The 15,077-nt window shown below is 39.0% G+C and overlaps 2 protein-coding genes across 2 annotated transcripts in view; one reads left to right on the plus strand and one right to left on the minus strand.

Annotated features, from left to right (window-relative positions):
- Mtmr7 (myotubularin related protein 7) overlaps positions 1-10,919 on the plus strand; it is an 81,563-nt gene extending 70,644 nt beyond the window's left edge. Inside the window, exons 11-14 of the mRNA XM_087901125.1 lie at positions 1,922-2,122; positions 4,196-4,336; positions 5,507-5,633; positions 7,954-10,919. Of these exons, the coding sequence (XP_087757251.1) occupies positions 1,922-2,122; positions 4,196-4,336; positions 5,507-5,633; positions 7,954-8,316 (832 nt within the window). The 3' untranslated portion in view covers positions 8,317-10,919. The remainder of the gene's footprint in view (positions 1-1,921; positions 2,123-4,195; positions 4,337-5,506; positions 5,634-7,953) is intronic.
- A 2,306-nt stretch (positions 10,920-13,225) lies between these two features.
- Positions 13,226-15,077, minus strand: part of Vps37a (VPS37A subunit of ESCRT-I) — a 37,920-nt gene continuing 36,068 nt past the window's right edge. The window contains exons 11-12 of the mRNA XM_048441730.3: positions 14,800-14,880; positions 13,226-13,555 (exon numbers count right to left, since the gene is read on the minus strand). Of these exons, the coding sequence (XP_048297687.1) occupies positions 14,800-14,880 (81 nt within the window). The 3' untranslated portion in view covers positions 13,226-13,555. The remainder of the gene's footprint in view (positions 13,556-14,799; positions 14,881-15,077) is intronic.

A 15,077-nucleotide genomic window follows, 5' to 3' on the forward strand; every position in this document is an offset into this window, starting at 1 on the left:
TATTTTTTTCAACCTTTTACCCCAAGGTGATGTCTATCCTTGGTGTTAAGGTGTGTTTCTTGGATATAACAGCAGGATGGGTTCTGTTTTTGCATTCATTGTGTCAGTCTGTATCTTCTTATTGGGGAACTGAGACCACTGGTGAGGAGAAATGTCCGTGGGCAGTAGTTGTTGATTCCACTTACTGTGTTGTGGTATATCAATTTGCTTTTCTGAAATTACTTATTTCTTGGGTATGGTTTTCTTCTTTAGATGGAAGTTTTCTTTTTAGTGCCTTCAGTTGGACTGAGCTTAAAGACAGATACTGCTTAAGCTTGGTTTTTTTATCATAGAATGCCTTTTTTTTCTCCACCTGACTGAAAGTTTTGCTAGATATAGTTGTCTGTGTAATGGTCTGTCGTGTCCCTGTAAGAGACAAGCCCCCCCCCCAGTCTGCTAAGGCTTTCTTCCTGCTTGCAGCTAGAATCTGTTCCTTTCCATCTCCCCCAAGAGGCAGCTTCTGCCTCACTCCCTTCTCCCCACTTCTTCCCTTCCTCCTCTCTGTTTCTCTCTCTCTGCTTTTCTCCCCTTACCACTTTCCCCTCCATAACCCACTAAATAAATATCCAACTTCACTTTGCATGGTGTGCCTATCTGCCTGTCCCTTAGCTGCCGCAGCTGTGGCTCCTCATGGGACTGGCTGCTCCATCTCAGTCTGTCACCCACCGTGTGGCTCCCTGCCTAGGACCCACAGGCCCTCATGGCCCGTGGGCTACTCAGGCTCCCTGCCCCAGACTGGCTGCCTTCATGGCCCTGGCTGCCCACTGCCACCCCTCGGGGATCTGCGGCATTTTACTTAAACCATTACTATCTGGGCTGGCATCTGTGGTCTCTTAGTGTTTGTAGAACATCTGTCCAGGCCCTTCTGGCTTTAAAATCTCCATTGAGGAATGAAAGGGCTGAGGTACTCTGGGTCAGAACCAAGAGTTGGAATCTCCAATGAATGGGGTTGAGACAGGAGAAGGGGGACTTGTAACAGGTTGTCATTGGAGGAAGTCCTCATGGAGGACAAGGAGAGTGTGAATGACTTACCAGAGACCCTCACAGGTATGGCCACTGAGGGTTCCAGAGAATGCTTCTGGGGATTTGGGCTGACATAAAGAATGGGTATGTTCTAGGAGGGAAGGCTGAAAGGGCCCACATCAAGGTCTGGCCTAGTTCCCAGGGAATGTGGGTAGGTTGTTGTAATAAAGTGTAGGAACACTAGTGAAAACTGCCTAGCTGAGTCCAGGTCTGGAACAGCCACTTAGCAGTGGTGGTGTTTCCAGGTGGAGAGTGCTTCCAGACATGGGGCTGACACAAGGATTGGAACTGGCTAGAAGGGAGGGTAGAGAAGGTCCCCAGGAAGGAGGAAAGAGGGGTTCAGCTAAGTCTTCAGGAAAATGAAGTAGGGTGGGGAAAGAGGTATGCTTAGGAGGCTGCCGCAGGGTTCGGGATGAGGCTCTGGGTTATTTCTAAAATCACAAACTAGTGTAAAGCACTGGCGCTCTTAATGGAGCTGAGTGGGAGCCCTGCCATGTAGGATCTGTGGGCAGCTGTGACTGCTGTGCAGATGGTCTTCACAGCTGATAAGGCAAATGTCAGGAACCTAGACGTTGCTTAAAATTGCTTCTGTTCAAATCTAAGTTCAAAAGCAAAGTTTAAATTAAAAAAATATTCTTTGTCCATAAAAAGTTTTCTATTACACATATTCTCTTCTCTATTCAGAATTCATTACAAACTTTATCTTCCAATTGGAATCTTAAAATTTATTTTTCTACTTTATCCAAAGTTTATAGTATTTATTTAGGAATTAAAGTTGCTTTTATGATTATCTTTGCATTTATAGATATCTAATGAAAACCTACCTCTTAGGTATAAAGTCTAGAATACTGTTTTATAGATATGGAAATTTAGATGGTGACCCAAAAGAAATCTCTCCAGTAATCGACCAGTTCATTGAGTGTGTCTGGCAGTTGATGGAGCAGTTCCCTTGCGCCTTTGAGTTCAACGAGAGGTTTTTGATTCACATTCAGCACCATGTCTACTCCTGTCAGTTCGGAAACTTCCTCTGCAATAGCCAAAAGGAGAGAAGAGAACTCAAGTAAGTTTTGGCATTCAATTGTTATGATTTTTGACAGCTGAGATTTCATATAGACTTTCATAGTTTTGAAAACTACTTGAGTTACAGAACTATTCTACATTTTTTTCCCATTCCTGATATCATTTCATAAATGGTTTAAATGTTGTCAAAGTCACTTCTCCCTGTGATTCTGCCTGAAGCAGACAGATCGGAAGACTTAACACTAATATTTAAAGGAAACTTCTGGAACTAAAGAATTTTATGTTTGCCTTAAAAATGTTAGACATTTGATAGACATAATAAAAACTTCAGATTAACTGGAAAAGCATATTTGAAACTGAAACCATTAGATTTTTAAGTTTTGTTTTGGGGGTTTATAGTCAGTGCACATAGCAGTTTGATGAGTTTCAATATGAAGATATTTTCATTCAAGTAGATCCCATATGGTGACTTTTTACCCTTTCCTTAGGCCTTTTCTTCTTCTTCTTCTTTACTTTTTGAGATGGGGTATCAAGTACAGCCCAGGGTGTTCTGGAACTCATGATCTTTGCACCTGAGAGCCACCACACTTGACAACAACTCCATCTGGGTTAGATTAAAGCTATGCTGCATTAGCCAAGGCTAGTAATATCTTAAGTGTAGAATTTTAAATACCATTGAAGACTTATGTGATTTAAGAATTCCAAACAGAACTTTTTGAGGTACTAATAACATAAAATGATTTTAACTCTATTGTGTATGACATCCAGTTAAATTGTGGGAAAAGGTCAGTTCAAATAAAGTATATTTTAGTAGGTTTGTGCCATTGGGAGTGGAATAAAAGTTACTTTTTCTAGTAGATGCTGATTTGTTCTCTATGGACCTTAAAGTATGGTTTCTGATAAATGGAGACTATTTAAGAGCAGAGTACAGGCTTATTGGTAGAGTGGTTCCTTTGCAATCATGGGGACATAAACTCAATCCCCGGAACTCACATTTAAAAATAAACAAGAAGGCACTGGGTGTAGTGGCATGCTTTTAGAAGATAATTTTTATTTTAGGTGTATTGTTTTGCCTGCGTGTAAGAATTGCACTGTGTGCACGCCTGATACATGCAGAAGTCAGGAGAGGGTGCTAGATTCCATGAGACTAAAGCTAAGGATGGTTGCAAGCCACCAAGTGGGTGCTAGGAAGCAGACCTGGGTCCTGAAAGAACTGCTGAGCCATCTCTCTCCAGCCTGGTGGTGAGAGTGTAGTCCCAGTGCTGGGGGATTAGAGACTGACAGATCCTCTGACATCTCTAAGATCAGTGAGAGAATCGTACTAGAAAACAAGTGGCATTTGGGAGATGGCTCAGTGGTTTATGTTTGCCCACAAACATGAGGACTGAAGTTTGTGTACAATTCCAGCCTCTGAAGGCTGACAAGGGAACCCTGGAGCAGCTGCCTAGTGAGACTGAGTTGGGGGTTTGAATAAGTGGGCCTGCCTGAAAGAGTAAGGTAGAATAGTTAAGGATGATTTTGGCATCTGCCCCCATATGTGCATGCATGCATACAACCTCCTCCATCCCCCCATATAGTGGGAATGGAAGGGGGGTGGTAGTTCAGTTTCTAAAGGACTCCTGAGGGTGAACCTGGCCTCTGTCTGCAGCCACAGGGTACGTGAGTAATGCACATAGCACAGCGTATCCTTTAGTCTTACTTGTTTTTCTTGATAGTTTAGGTCTCCTGTACTAGGATAGCTAATCCTAATGGTATCTGCTTGGCTTTCAATACTTTTCTACTAAGTATGGGATTTGGGGACCCATTCATTTGTCTCTTCATTCAGAAAATGGGACATATACAGGAATTGTGGATTAAATGAAAGAAAAATGAAGCATTTAGCATAGTGCTTGGAAAGTTAAACCAATAACTGTTGAGGATAAAAAGTGAATGAAACTAAGTAACTCTTTAAATACGCAAACATTTTGTCAAGACTAGTACAAACAGTAATGGAGTGGGGAGTACCCTAAGAACACTTTTGCACTTGATAACAATTATTAGTTCTTTTCCAGCTTGAATATACTTGTTATTTAGAAGAACCAAGAGGAGTCATTTCTTTCTTTTTTAATAACAGAATTCAAGAAAGAACCTACTCTTTGTGGTCACACCTATGGAAGAATCGGGCTGACTACCTCAATCCTCTGTTTAGAGCTGACCACAGTCAGACTCAGGGGAGCCTTCATCTGCCTACAGCTCCATGCAACTTCACATATAAGTAAGTCCGACTTTAGAAATTTGTCCCATGTGCTTTGCAACTGGCGTGGCTTAACATTCAGAGGCCAAAGTATGAAGGCTTTACTGGACATAAACCCACCAGAGAGGATAACTGACTCTTGGAAGGTGCTATTGCTGGCAGCGCTTTTTCTCCCGGTCCACTGCTTTACATGTGAATTTCCCTTTAGAAATTGATGCTTTATAATAAGGTCCTTACAAATAAAAGTTTTCACCATGGTAATTGTTTAAAGAGGGAGAAAGGAAGGAAAATGAAGTCCTGTAGAAGTAGAATTGAAAGCACAAGTTTGGCAGAAATATTTGCTTGTGGAAACCATTGATTTTAAGATGGTATTGGGGTGGGGAGAATGGAGAGCAGGTACATTGGATGTGTGCTACATGCTCTCAGTCTCTTTTCATGATAAAATGATTCCTATCAGGCCAGAAAATGGCAAACAAGCACAGTTGACACACACTGTGGGTCCTATTCCTAAAGATGATTTTAGCCCTAGTTACGTTGGTATTATTTCTGACAACACAGTCAAATATTAATTTTGTATCAAAAATGCCTGCATTTTTGCTATTGTGCAAAACAGCAATTTTTAAAACTAATCGAGACACGCTACAGTTATTTGTACTGCAACTTATTACTAACTCATAACTAATAGTGTTTTCCTGAGACTCAGGCACTGTTCTGTTGTGCAGATTGTGACAGCTCTTGCCCTCACGGCGCTTTTTAATAGGCCTAGAGATAACCTCCATGACATCCGTTCCATTTGCATTGTAGAATGCTTACTGTTTTAGGTAGATTTATTGAAGAGGCAGTTAGTTTCTGGTGGTTATACTAAAGTAAAAGCTGTTGTAAGTTTAAAAGCCAGCTTTCCTTTGCAGTGGAAATTCTAAATATATAATCACCAATTCTCAAAGTTCCAATGATAAAAAAAAATACACTACTTTGGTCTATTATAGAAAAAACTTTTGTTTTAATTCAGTATTATATGAACTTACTCTTTCTAAAAGAAGTCAACTACCCTAGAAAAAATACCAACCTGAGTAGTTGCTTTTCCAAGCCCATAACTTGGTGCTGGTTTTTAGTGCTGTTGGGCTGTGATCCTGAGGACAAGTCTTGAGATTGTGAGTTTCCAGCCTGGGCTGTGGTCTCCTTCCTCCCCAGGTTTTGGAGTGGGATGTATAACCGCTTTGAAAAGGGATTGCAGCCCCGCCAGTCTGTTACAGATTACCTCATGGCCGTGAAGGAGGAGTCCCAGCAGCTGGAGGAAGAACTGGAGGCCCTACAAGGAGTGAGTCTTACTATTGCTTATATCATTTTCTGTGCCTGTTAGTTGAGCATCACCTTGAGGAAGACCTCAAGGTCTACAACATAAAATGTAGCCAACAGCCATTTCTTTTTAGGCAGTGGATAAGACAAAATAGCCTTGTTTGGATGAATACCCAGATAAAAGAAGCCCAAACTGAAATCTGTTTAGTCGTCTGTGTTAGTTTTGGCCCACTTCAGTTTGTTGAAATATTTACTGGTCAGTACATTTTATTTTTGCCATCACTGTTATTTGAGAGTACTTAAGTTATCTTTAAAAAGGCAGGAGGGCATGAAAATGAGAAAAAGCAAAATTGGATATGATACGTTCAACTAATACTGCTCAACTTTTAAGAATTTCATTTGATACTGCATTGATATGTAAATAGCTTAGATTGACTGCACTTGGTATAATGTGTGCATGTTTAATTTCCATTATTGGGCAGACATTGTGGTGTGTGTGTTTGTGTGTTTCCTACTTGCATATCTTCATCTTCAGTGAATACTATTAATTCTGATTCGCTCATCCTAAAACTACCATTCATCTGCTCAAGAGTTGGCAGTAAATTCCTGTTGCTTGGAACCTGTATGTTCAAGTGAGAATCAGTGTTTTAAGTAGAATAAGATGGGGCTGGAGGTGGCTTGGTGGTTATGAGTATTATTCTTCTCAGCACCCAGTGGTGGTCCACAATCACAGGAAACCACAGTTCAGGGGATCTGATGGCTCTAATTGCCACAGGCTTTGGATGCATGTGGTGCACATACTTACATTCAGGCACACATACATACATATAAAATAATTTAAACAATTTTAAATACAATGTGACTTTTTAAACATTCTGATATAGTGTATAAATAAGCGTTAGCATGAAGGCTGAACTGGAAAAGAATGTGAACTCCTCTGAGATTGATAACATAAAGTTGGCAAATTCAAACTGAATTTGTGTGACCAGTGGAAACTCACCTGCAGATCCCCACTATGAATTAGCGCCTGGGCAAATGGAGCTTTCCAGCTCAGGTGTGCCAACAGTAGAGTCAGCTGGAGGTGGATGACGTTGTTTCCTTCATAGTACACTGGAAGAAATCAGCTTTCAGGCTAAGCTTAAGGTTGTAAACATTCCCGTGTTGGACTGGAGTACTTTTGAGATAAGTCTAAATGGTTACTCTAGTATAAATGGGTCACTGTCAAAGGCACATCTGGTAATGGAGAGCTCTGTTCTGCATCGCTCTTGTACACTACTGGAGAGAGAAGCAGCTCTTAACTGCAGCAGGATACAGCTTTCCAAAGAGTCTGATGCCTGAGCACCAAGCCTAGAAATCCGCGCTTACATGACTCAGATGACTGTGCTTGGGTATAAAGCTCTGAGACCTTGGACTAAAGAATTAAATCAGAGAACTGAAATGAGCCACACATCAAGTTTACAGTTTTGGAGGCATCTTAGCCCTTTTTCCCAAGTCCCCTCTTGTTGGGCCAATTTAATTTAATTTTTCATAAAGGTATCCAGCTTTCTGACTCTTAGGGTCCTACCTATATAACATTCTTTGGGTTGAAAAATTGTAAGATATAGACATAAAATAATGTAGAATCAAAAGTACCTTAATAAAAAAAAAGTCAACTTGTTTCTTATAGTAGCTAAAATTCCTTAATATTTGAGATATTCCCATAAATTCCTTTTAATTCTAGTTAAATGCTCTAGCTAAATGCCCACTTACAGTACATTGTCTGCTTCTTGAGTTTGTTGCTTTCTAGGCTTTAAGGTCCAAGCTCTGCTCTTTCCCATGAAACCAGGCAGCTTACCTTCCCAATTCCCAAGTGACAACACTCCAGAGGTGCTGTGCTTGTGTCTGGATTCACAGGACCCAGGTTCAATTCCTAGCACTCAAGTGGCAGCTTACAATTGTCTGTCACTAGTTCCAAGGGAACAGCAGCCTCTTTTGACCTCCACAGGTACCAGGCACATACATGGTGTACGTACATATATACAAACATTCATATGCATAAAATAAATGTTTTAAAAATTAAAAACCTCACGTTTACAGTTAACAGGATGGAAAAAAACTATGGCAAATTGTATAGACAACTTACATCCAGGCACTTCAGCCTCCATATTACATTGTTCACATTATAGAGAATCCGCCAAGGCAGTTACTACCATCCTACATTAGAGGTGAAGAGGGTTCCTGACATAAGACCCTTGTCCTTAGCGTTATCGTCCACTGGAAGACAATGACTAAAATAAGCCATGCTTATATATAACAATAAGCTGTTTATGACTTTCCTCAAAGTTGTTATATTTATTTTTTAGAGGCTGGAAAAGATTCAGGAAGTCCACTTCAATGGCACCAAAGTGAAGGGTAAGCAGAGCGAACCCAGCAAACCCTCGGGATTTTCTACCTCAGACAACAGCACAGCCAACACTCCTCAGGATTACAGTGGAAACATGAAGTCCTTCCCGTCCAGGAGCCCTTCCCAGGGTGATGAAGATTCTGCTCTGATCCTAACCCAAGACAATTTGAAAAGCTCAGATCCTGATCTGTCAGTGAATAGCGACCAAGAGTCTGGGGTGGAGGATTTGAGCTGCCGATCTCCCAGTGGTGGTGAGCATGCACCCAGCGAGGACAGTGGCAAGGACCGGGACTCTGACGAAGCTGTGTTTCTCACTGCCTGAAGTTTCCCTTTGGAGTTCCAAAGTAAAAGACAAACACTTCCAAATTAAGGGGACAGTGCAATTCATAATAAAAAAACTCAAGAAATGGCACGTTCCATTAAGAACCATAAAGTAAGCTATGAAAATTTAAAAAAAAAAGAATATAGTCTCTTAATAGCCAGTTCTTTTATCAAATCAGAAGAGTGTTCACCATTCCTGAGGTTCATGTTAGACTATGAAAATTATAGTCACTATGAAAAAACACACCATCATCACCAGAGGTGGTCCATACACGTCTTCCCTGGCACAGCATGTGTCTACTCAGAAAGCCTCCTTTTCTTTCCCTCCACCTGCTAATGGTTTAGAATAATTTTGCTCCCTAATAGTTTGTTTTCTGAAACATTTGACATTTCCTTTTGCCTTTACCAATATTTTTAAAAATAAGCATTGAAAGTAGTCTTTTTTGTTAATAAATACATTCCTAAATAGCTGTGGAATTAATCTTTCAGGTAGGATAATTATTTTAACATCAATTAGATACTATTTTAAATTCTATTTCCCCCTCTGGAGTATCTTCTTCATTTCTTGTATGTTTTTTTTTAAACATGGATGTAGTATCTAATAAAGCAGAAGTCTCACTCACTTTATGTCAAATATGAATCCAGATATCAGCTCCTAGCAACTCTAGCAACCTTTTATTATTTCAGAGACTGTGCCTGCCAAAACTGTGGGCCACCACCAACCTGATTCTAAATGACAACACTGTGAACTTGGTAGGCAGTCATACATTGGCAAGGGAAACTCTAGTGAGGAACTATGGAATTGTGTGTCTTACTTTTCTCTTGTTTAAGATGCCACAACCAAGGCAACTAGAAGAAAGAATTTATTTCAGGCTTACAGTTTCAGGGGTTTAGAATCCATGACCATCATGTCAGAGGGATACAGCACAAGCAGGTATGGCACCGGAGCAGTAGCTGACAGCTCACACCTTGACACAACCCAGAGGCAGTGAGAACTAACTGGGAATGGTGTGGGCTTTTCAAAATATAAAGCCAGCTCACAGTGACATACTCCCAACAAGGCCACACCTCCTAATCCTTCCCAAACAGTTCCATCAACTGGGAACTGACCATTCAAATATAAGCCTCTGGGGCCATTCTTCAACCTCCTACGTCATATCCATAGAACCATGTAAAGGTTATAGTTACAGTGCTGGTCACTTTACAAATTACATAGCACATTAATGTTTCCAGTAACATTAGCAGTATCTCATGACCGTGGACTGATGAATGCCATTTCTGAAGTTTCTGTTAAAAATGAACATTTAGAACACAATCATTCCCATCTTATATTTAAAAACAGGATCTGAATTGAACTTTTGATATGAAGACTTAATGGAGAAATGTTGCTGTGTTTGAGGACACTGAAATGTTATTGTATGATTTTGCAATATTAGTACATTCTAATAAAGAGATAAATTTAATCTTAGTTTTTATAACAGTATTTTAAAATGTGAAAATTTATATCACATACTGTATTCAATTTTGTGGAAATAGAAATACATTAATAAGAAAAGACAAGAGACTACGAAAACCTCTAGTCTGGGTTATACACACATCACATAATGTAATACAGGATAATAGTGTTCACATTTAAAGATGATTTTAATATACTAAAGGCCTGTAATATAAAAATATTGTTAATATAAAAATAAAGTAAGTATAATTCTTTTAGATGTTAAATCGGAGCATTTTCTGTTGAGAAGTTCCCCAATCACACATAAGGAATATTTACTCATTTTTATAGTTTTTATTTAATAGTCTAATAGCTAATAAACAGATGTGATATAGTGAGACTGGCTTTTACAGCTTTATAACAAAACTCCTTTCGTGTTTTCTTTTTTTGAGAAAGCATCTGATTATGCAGCCCTGGCCTCAGACTCGGGATCTTTCTGCTTTTGCCTGTTGTGTGCACACATTACAGGTGTGTGCCATCATTCCTGGCTTTCTTCCTATCAATTTTTAGTGCCCACTCTTAGAGTCACTATTGCCTAATCTCTTAAAGCAGTAAGCCTACAAAAATAAATAAATAAATAATAAATAAAAGGAAAAAAATCTATGTCAAACTGGATAACATATTTGAAAAAAACTATATATATACTTCTTAATGTGACACCTTCAACATCAGAGCCATCCACTTTTTGTTCCCCTCATCCTTTTACAAGACATAATGTAAGCATGTAGTCACTGAGTCTTTTTTACAAGCTAACCTCGCAGTGAAACTACATCTACATACAAAAATACTGCCCGTGTTTCCAGAGAGCCTGGACAAACCATGGTCAATTCGGCAAGACTAAAATCTCTAGACCTTCAGGTTCATTTAGATCAGGCGTCAGTCATAAGCATTTTGTTATTAAAGGCAGAGTTCCAGGGACTACGTCTACAACTGATTCAAGACACAGGACTGCCCACCCAGTCACCGCTACAGCTCAAGTGACTTGTTACTTCAGTAATACTGAAGTCAACTTTATATGGAAAAGGAAAAAAAATTGGTCATGTTTGAACAAGTCAATGACAAATTCAAATAAAAAAGAATAAACCTCCAAATGATTTTTTAAAATTAAATCTGAATGTGTGTGTGCACGTGTGTGCATGCCTCTGCTCCAGTGCTGAAGTGAGAACAGGTGTCAGTCCTTGCCCTGCCCGTGTGCAGCAGGATCTTGTTTGCTGCTATTCTGTCCACCATACAAACTGGTAGGCAGAGCGTGCTGGAGTGATTCTCTCAGCCTCCTCTCTTGTGTAGGAGTAACGGAATTACAGGCGTGTTCTACCATGCATCCCGGTCTTTATATAGGTTCTGAGGATTTGAACTCAGGTCTTCATGCTTTCATGACAAATAGGTTAGCACTGAGTCCCTTACGCAGTACAAATTTTCATTCTCAGGTGGTAGAGGGCCTGCCTCACATGACTGAAGCCGCCTTGCTGATACATGGGCCTAGTACTCAGTAGGTGGAAGATAAGAGTGTCGAGGTTACCCTCAGCTACATAGCAAGTTAGAGGGGAATCTGGGTTAAAGACCCTGCCTTAAACAAAAACAAACAAAAAAACACATTTAGTTTACTTCAACACAATCTTAGCTGTCTTCCACTTTAAATATGCAAACTGTAGTCAAACAACCTCTGTTCTACATTCTGAAATTAATTCCCTAGTATTAATTTATTGTGAAAATTTGACCCAATATTGAAATAGATGCCTTTATTATTCCCTCATTGATTAGTACTACTATCCATGACAAATTCTACCCGAGGTAGTCTTAATTCCTAGGCCTTCTTTACAGTCTTCTATATTTTACACTAAAGTAAAACCAGTACACTTTTAGTATCCCTATCTGTAGCCAATTTTTACAAAGAAGAAATATAACCATCTGAACAAATCTGCCAACTTGTTAAATGCAAGTAACTGATCAGAGGTCTGTTTAATGTTTGGATTTTAAAGGTTTCTGAATTATGGATAAATTATGCTTCCTTAACTGACAAATAAGGAAATATGGATAATACAAGCTTAAAGAAAAACGTCACAGGCTTACAGTGGCTATATAAACAGCATGTTCTGGGTAAGTGTGTGGCGGGGGAGGGGACGGAGAGAAGCACCGAGACACCAGAGATCACACTTGGGTTATCTCTGGGTAGCAGTTCTACAATGCTGGTGGTGTTTAGTAGCTGAATCAATGTTCTCCAAAGCCTAGTCTACTGTCTTTTGTTCTAGGATATGTATGCCTAGTTTACAAAGCAAGCAGACCGCGATTGATAAATTCCCTACCAACTACAGTGACTGCTGGGAATGTCAAACTCCAGCACCAGTGCAGTAAGGAGACGTCTCTGAATGCCTCCAAGTTGAAATACTATTACATCAAAATCTCACCTACATATCCTTATCAGGAATAACAAGTTTACCCTTCATCTGGCCATTCTGAGAATTAAATAGCATGCCCTTTAGCAACAGTGCCAGGAAGACAGGTATATAACAGTGTATAGCTAGTGTTGGATCTCTACAGTCCATGTGAATGTCTTTGACAAACACGAAATGTTTTTCAATAGAAAATATTTGTATATTTTCTAAAATTATATTACAAAAGTCATGTAGAATAAGAAGAATGAAGGCTTTGGAATGACAACTGAGCAAATAAATGCTAGGGTATTTAGTGATTTAGATACTACCTTACTAAACCTCAGGTATGTACTTACTCATTTTCACCTTTATGTACTTTAGTAGGTTCATTCTGTGACACAATATAGACACATATTGCTGAATACAAGTACAAATTAGAAAATTAAATTCATTAAAAATTAAGACTGAATATTACTTATTACAAAGCCTTTTTCTTAGAAAAAATTAATTTTAGGAAAAGATTAAATTACAATAAGCATTAAAATTTCAGACTTTTTAATGTCTAGATTTACCACCTTTTAACAAAAGGATGTTTTTAATATTTGAAATATAAAAAATATCTTTATTTAACTAAAAACCCATAGACAGTTTTTTTTTTAAATTAGCATGAAAGTTTGTATTGGACTGGTTTAAGTGAAAAGGCAATTTTTTTAAGTAAAACAGATAAGAAGATCACAAGTTTGAGGTTAGCCTTGGCTACACAGGAAAGCCTGTACCAGAACAAAACCAAACAAGTACATTAACCTCTACTGCTCCCCAAATGCATCTTTATGTGAAAATGAAACTAAGAGAGCAGCTTCTCCACTCTCCTTTACTGCACGTATTGCAGGGTGCATTGGACAGTTTTATCTAAGAAAGAACATACGTGTGTGTGTGTCTGTGTGTGTGTGTGTGTGTGTCGGGGGTGGGGTGTCTTTTCCATGACTGACAAGAAGAGAATCTAAGTAATAATCATTCTTGATAAAGAAATGAGAAACTCCAAGTTAAAACTATAAATGTTGGTCAGTTTTATAATTTATAAAACTAGCTAGAATCACATGCGCAGACGTTTAATTAGGAATAGCAGAGGAACTTAAATACAGGATTTGTCAACAATAAACATTTTTAGTGCAAATAGTGCAGAAATATTTTTCAAAACAAATATAGCAGTTATTCTAATCTATACAAAATCAGTCTCAGTCATGTATACAATCTATAGAGTGCATCTGAATTTCAGCCATGGTCATGAAATGCCAATTCTTAAGTCATAAATATCAAACAATGTGCTTAGTTTTGTGTCCCATTTCTTTCTTGATTCATGTTTTCAGGAAAATCTGGAATGGAAAAAATTTTAAATTTAAGATTTAATTTAAGATGATAAACTCTCATTCCTTTACACTGTCTTCTGGTTTAGATTCACTGTAACATGACTGGGAGGGAACTGGGTAAGGAAACTATTTAGTATGGTCCTATATAATAATTTATTTCTACTTCTTGAGCTTGGGTAAACACAAAAAGTATAAAAATGAGCTCAATTTAGAAATCAGATCAAAACAGTTCAGAGTTCGTAGTAATCAATACAATTTAAACTAAACTGAGAAACGTCTACCACCTTTTCTCTTTTCAAAGAATCCCCCATGTGCCTCCATAAAGTCTACTCCTTCAGCCCAGATGGCTGGGTGCAGAACCACATGTTCCCCATCTCTAGCCATGTGATTGGGGAGGGAATGCACCCCTCTCTCCTAGGGATTTGTACTCCAACTCGAGACTCTCGGTCCTCTAACCAGCTGCTGTGAACAGTAATGTTGCTGGGTTGCTAAGAAAAAAGGATGCTGATGTAGGTCAGTTGTAGCTTGTTGAATTCATGGGAAGCAATGGGTCTGAGCCAGCAATCCACACACAAAAATCAGACTGAGAAATGAGAAACTACCAGCCTGAGGAAAAAGAGCTGTTTTGGTTCCTGAGTGGTTTCCAGTGCTTCCACTCTCAGTAACTGGGCTGTTACCTTTTTCATTTTGTCTCTCTGGTAACTCTGTATTTTCCTTCAACAAGAAGCTTGTATTAAAGTTGCTGGAGTATGTGGTGGTTAGAATGAGACACGTCCCCCACAGTCTTGGGTGTCTGAACACATACCTGGTGCTGTTTTGGGATGTGGTGCAGCCTTGCTAGTATATCACTGTGGGTGGGCTTTGAGAATCTGTAGTCTCCCTGTACTCAAAATCTTGCTCTCTGCACTGTGTTTGTGGTTGAAGATATGGTCTCTTAGCTTCCTGCTCCAGCTGCCGGATGCTATGCCTCCCTCATCATTATGACTATCCCTCAGGAACCATAAACACAAATAAACTCTTCCATTTAAACTTGTCTTGGTCACGGTATTTTATCACACCAATAGAACTAATACAGGGCAAGATATTCTGTAAGCAAAACACTCCTAAAACACTAGAGGTGTTTAATATATAATTATCAGCATTGTGTCACATATAACAACTATAATGGCACTGTGAACAGGCTCTATTGAACTATTCAGTTAAAGAATACTTGGTAACAGCCTTGAGAGACTAGCTGGAATGTGACTCACCTATAGAGGAGCATGGAATTGGCTGTGCATCGCGATCACCTGGTGAAGCTTCTCTTCTTTAGCTCTTCTACAGTGGCAAATCTGCAAGACAAATTATTTAAAATACCAGTCAATTTTTCAACTACTTCCTACATTATGGCAGAATTCCAGGTAAGAATATTTCAATTAGTTAACATTGTTTTAAGTTTTTAACATTTACGGTAGCTAATATTTAGTCAGAAAAACACTGAGCTCCATTTGTAAACAATCTTTGACTACAAACTTCCCTGATCTAATTC

This window comes from Myodes glareolus, chromosome 23, assembly GCF_982192425.1.
Source record: "Myodes glareolus chromosome 23, mMyoGla1.1, whole genome shotgun sequence".
Classification (NCBI taxonomy): domain Eukaryota; kingdom Metazoa; phylum Chordata; class Mammalia; order Rodentia; family Cricetidae; genus Myodes; species Myodes glareolus.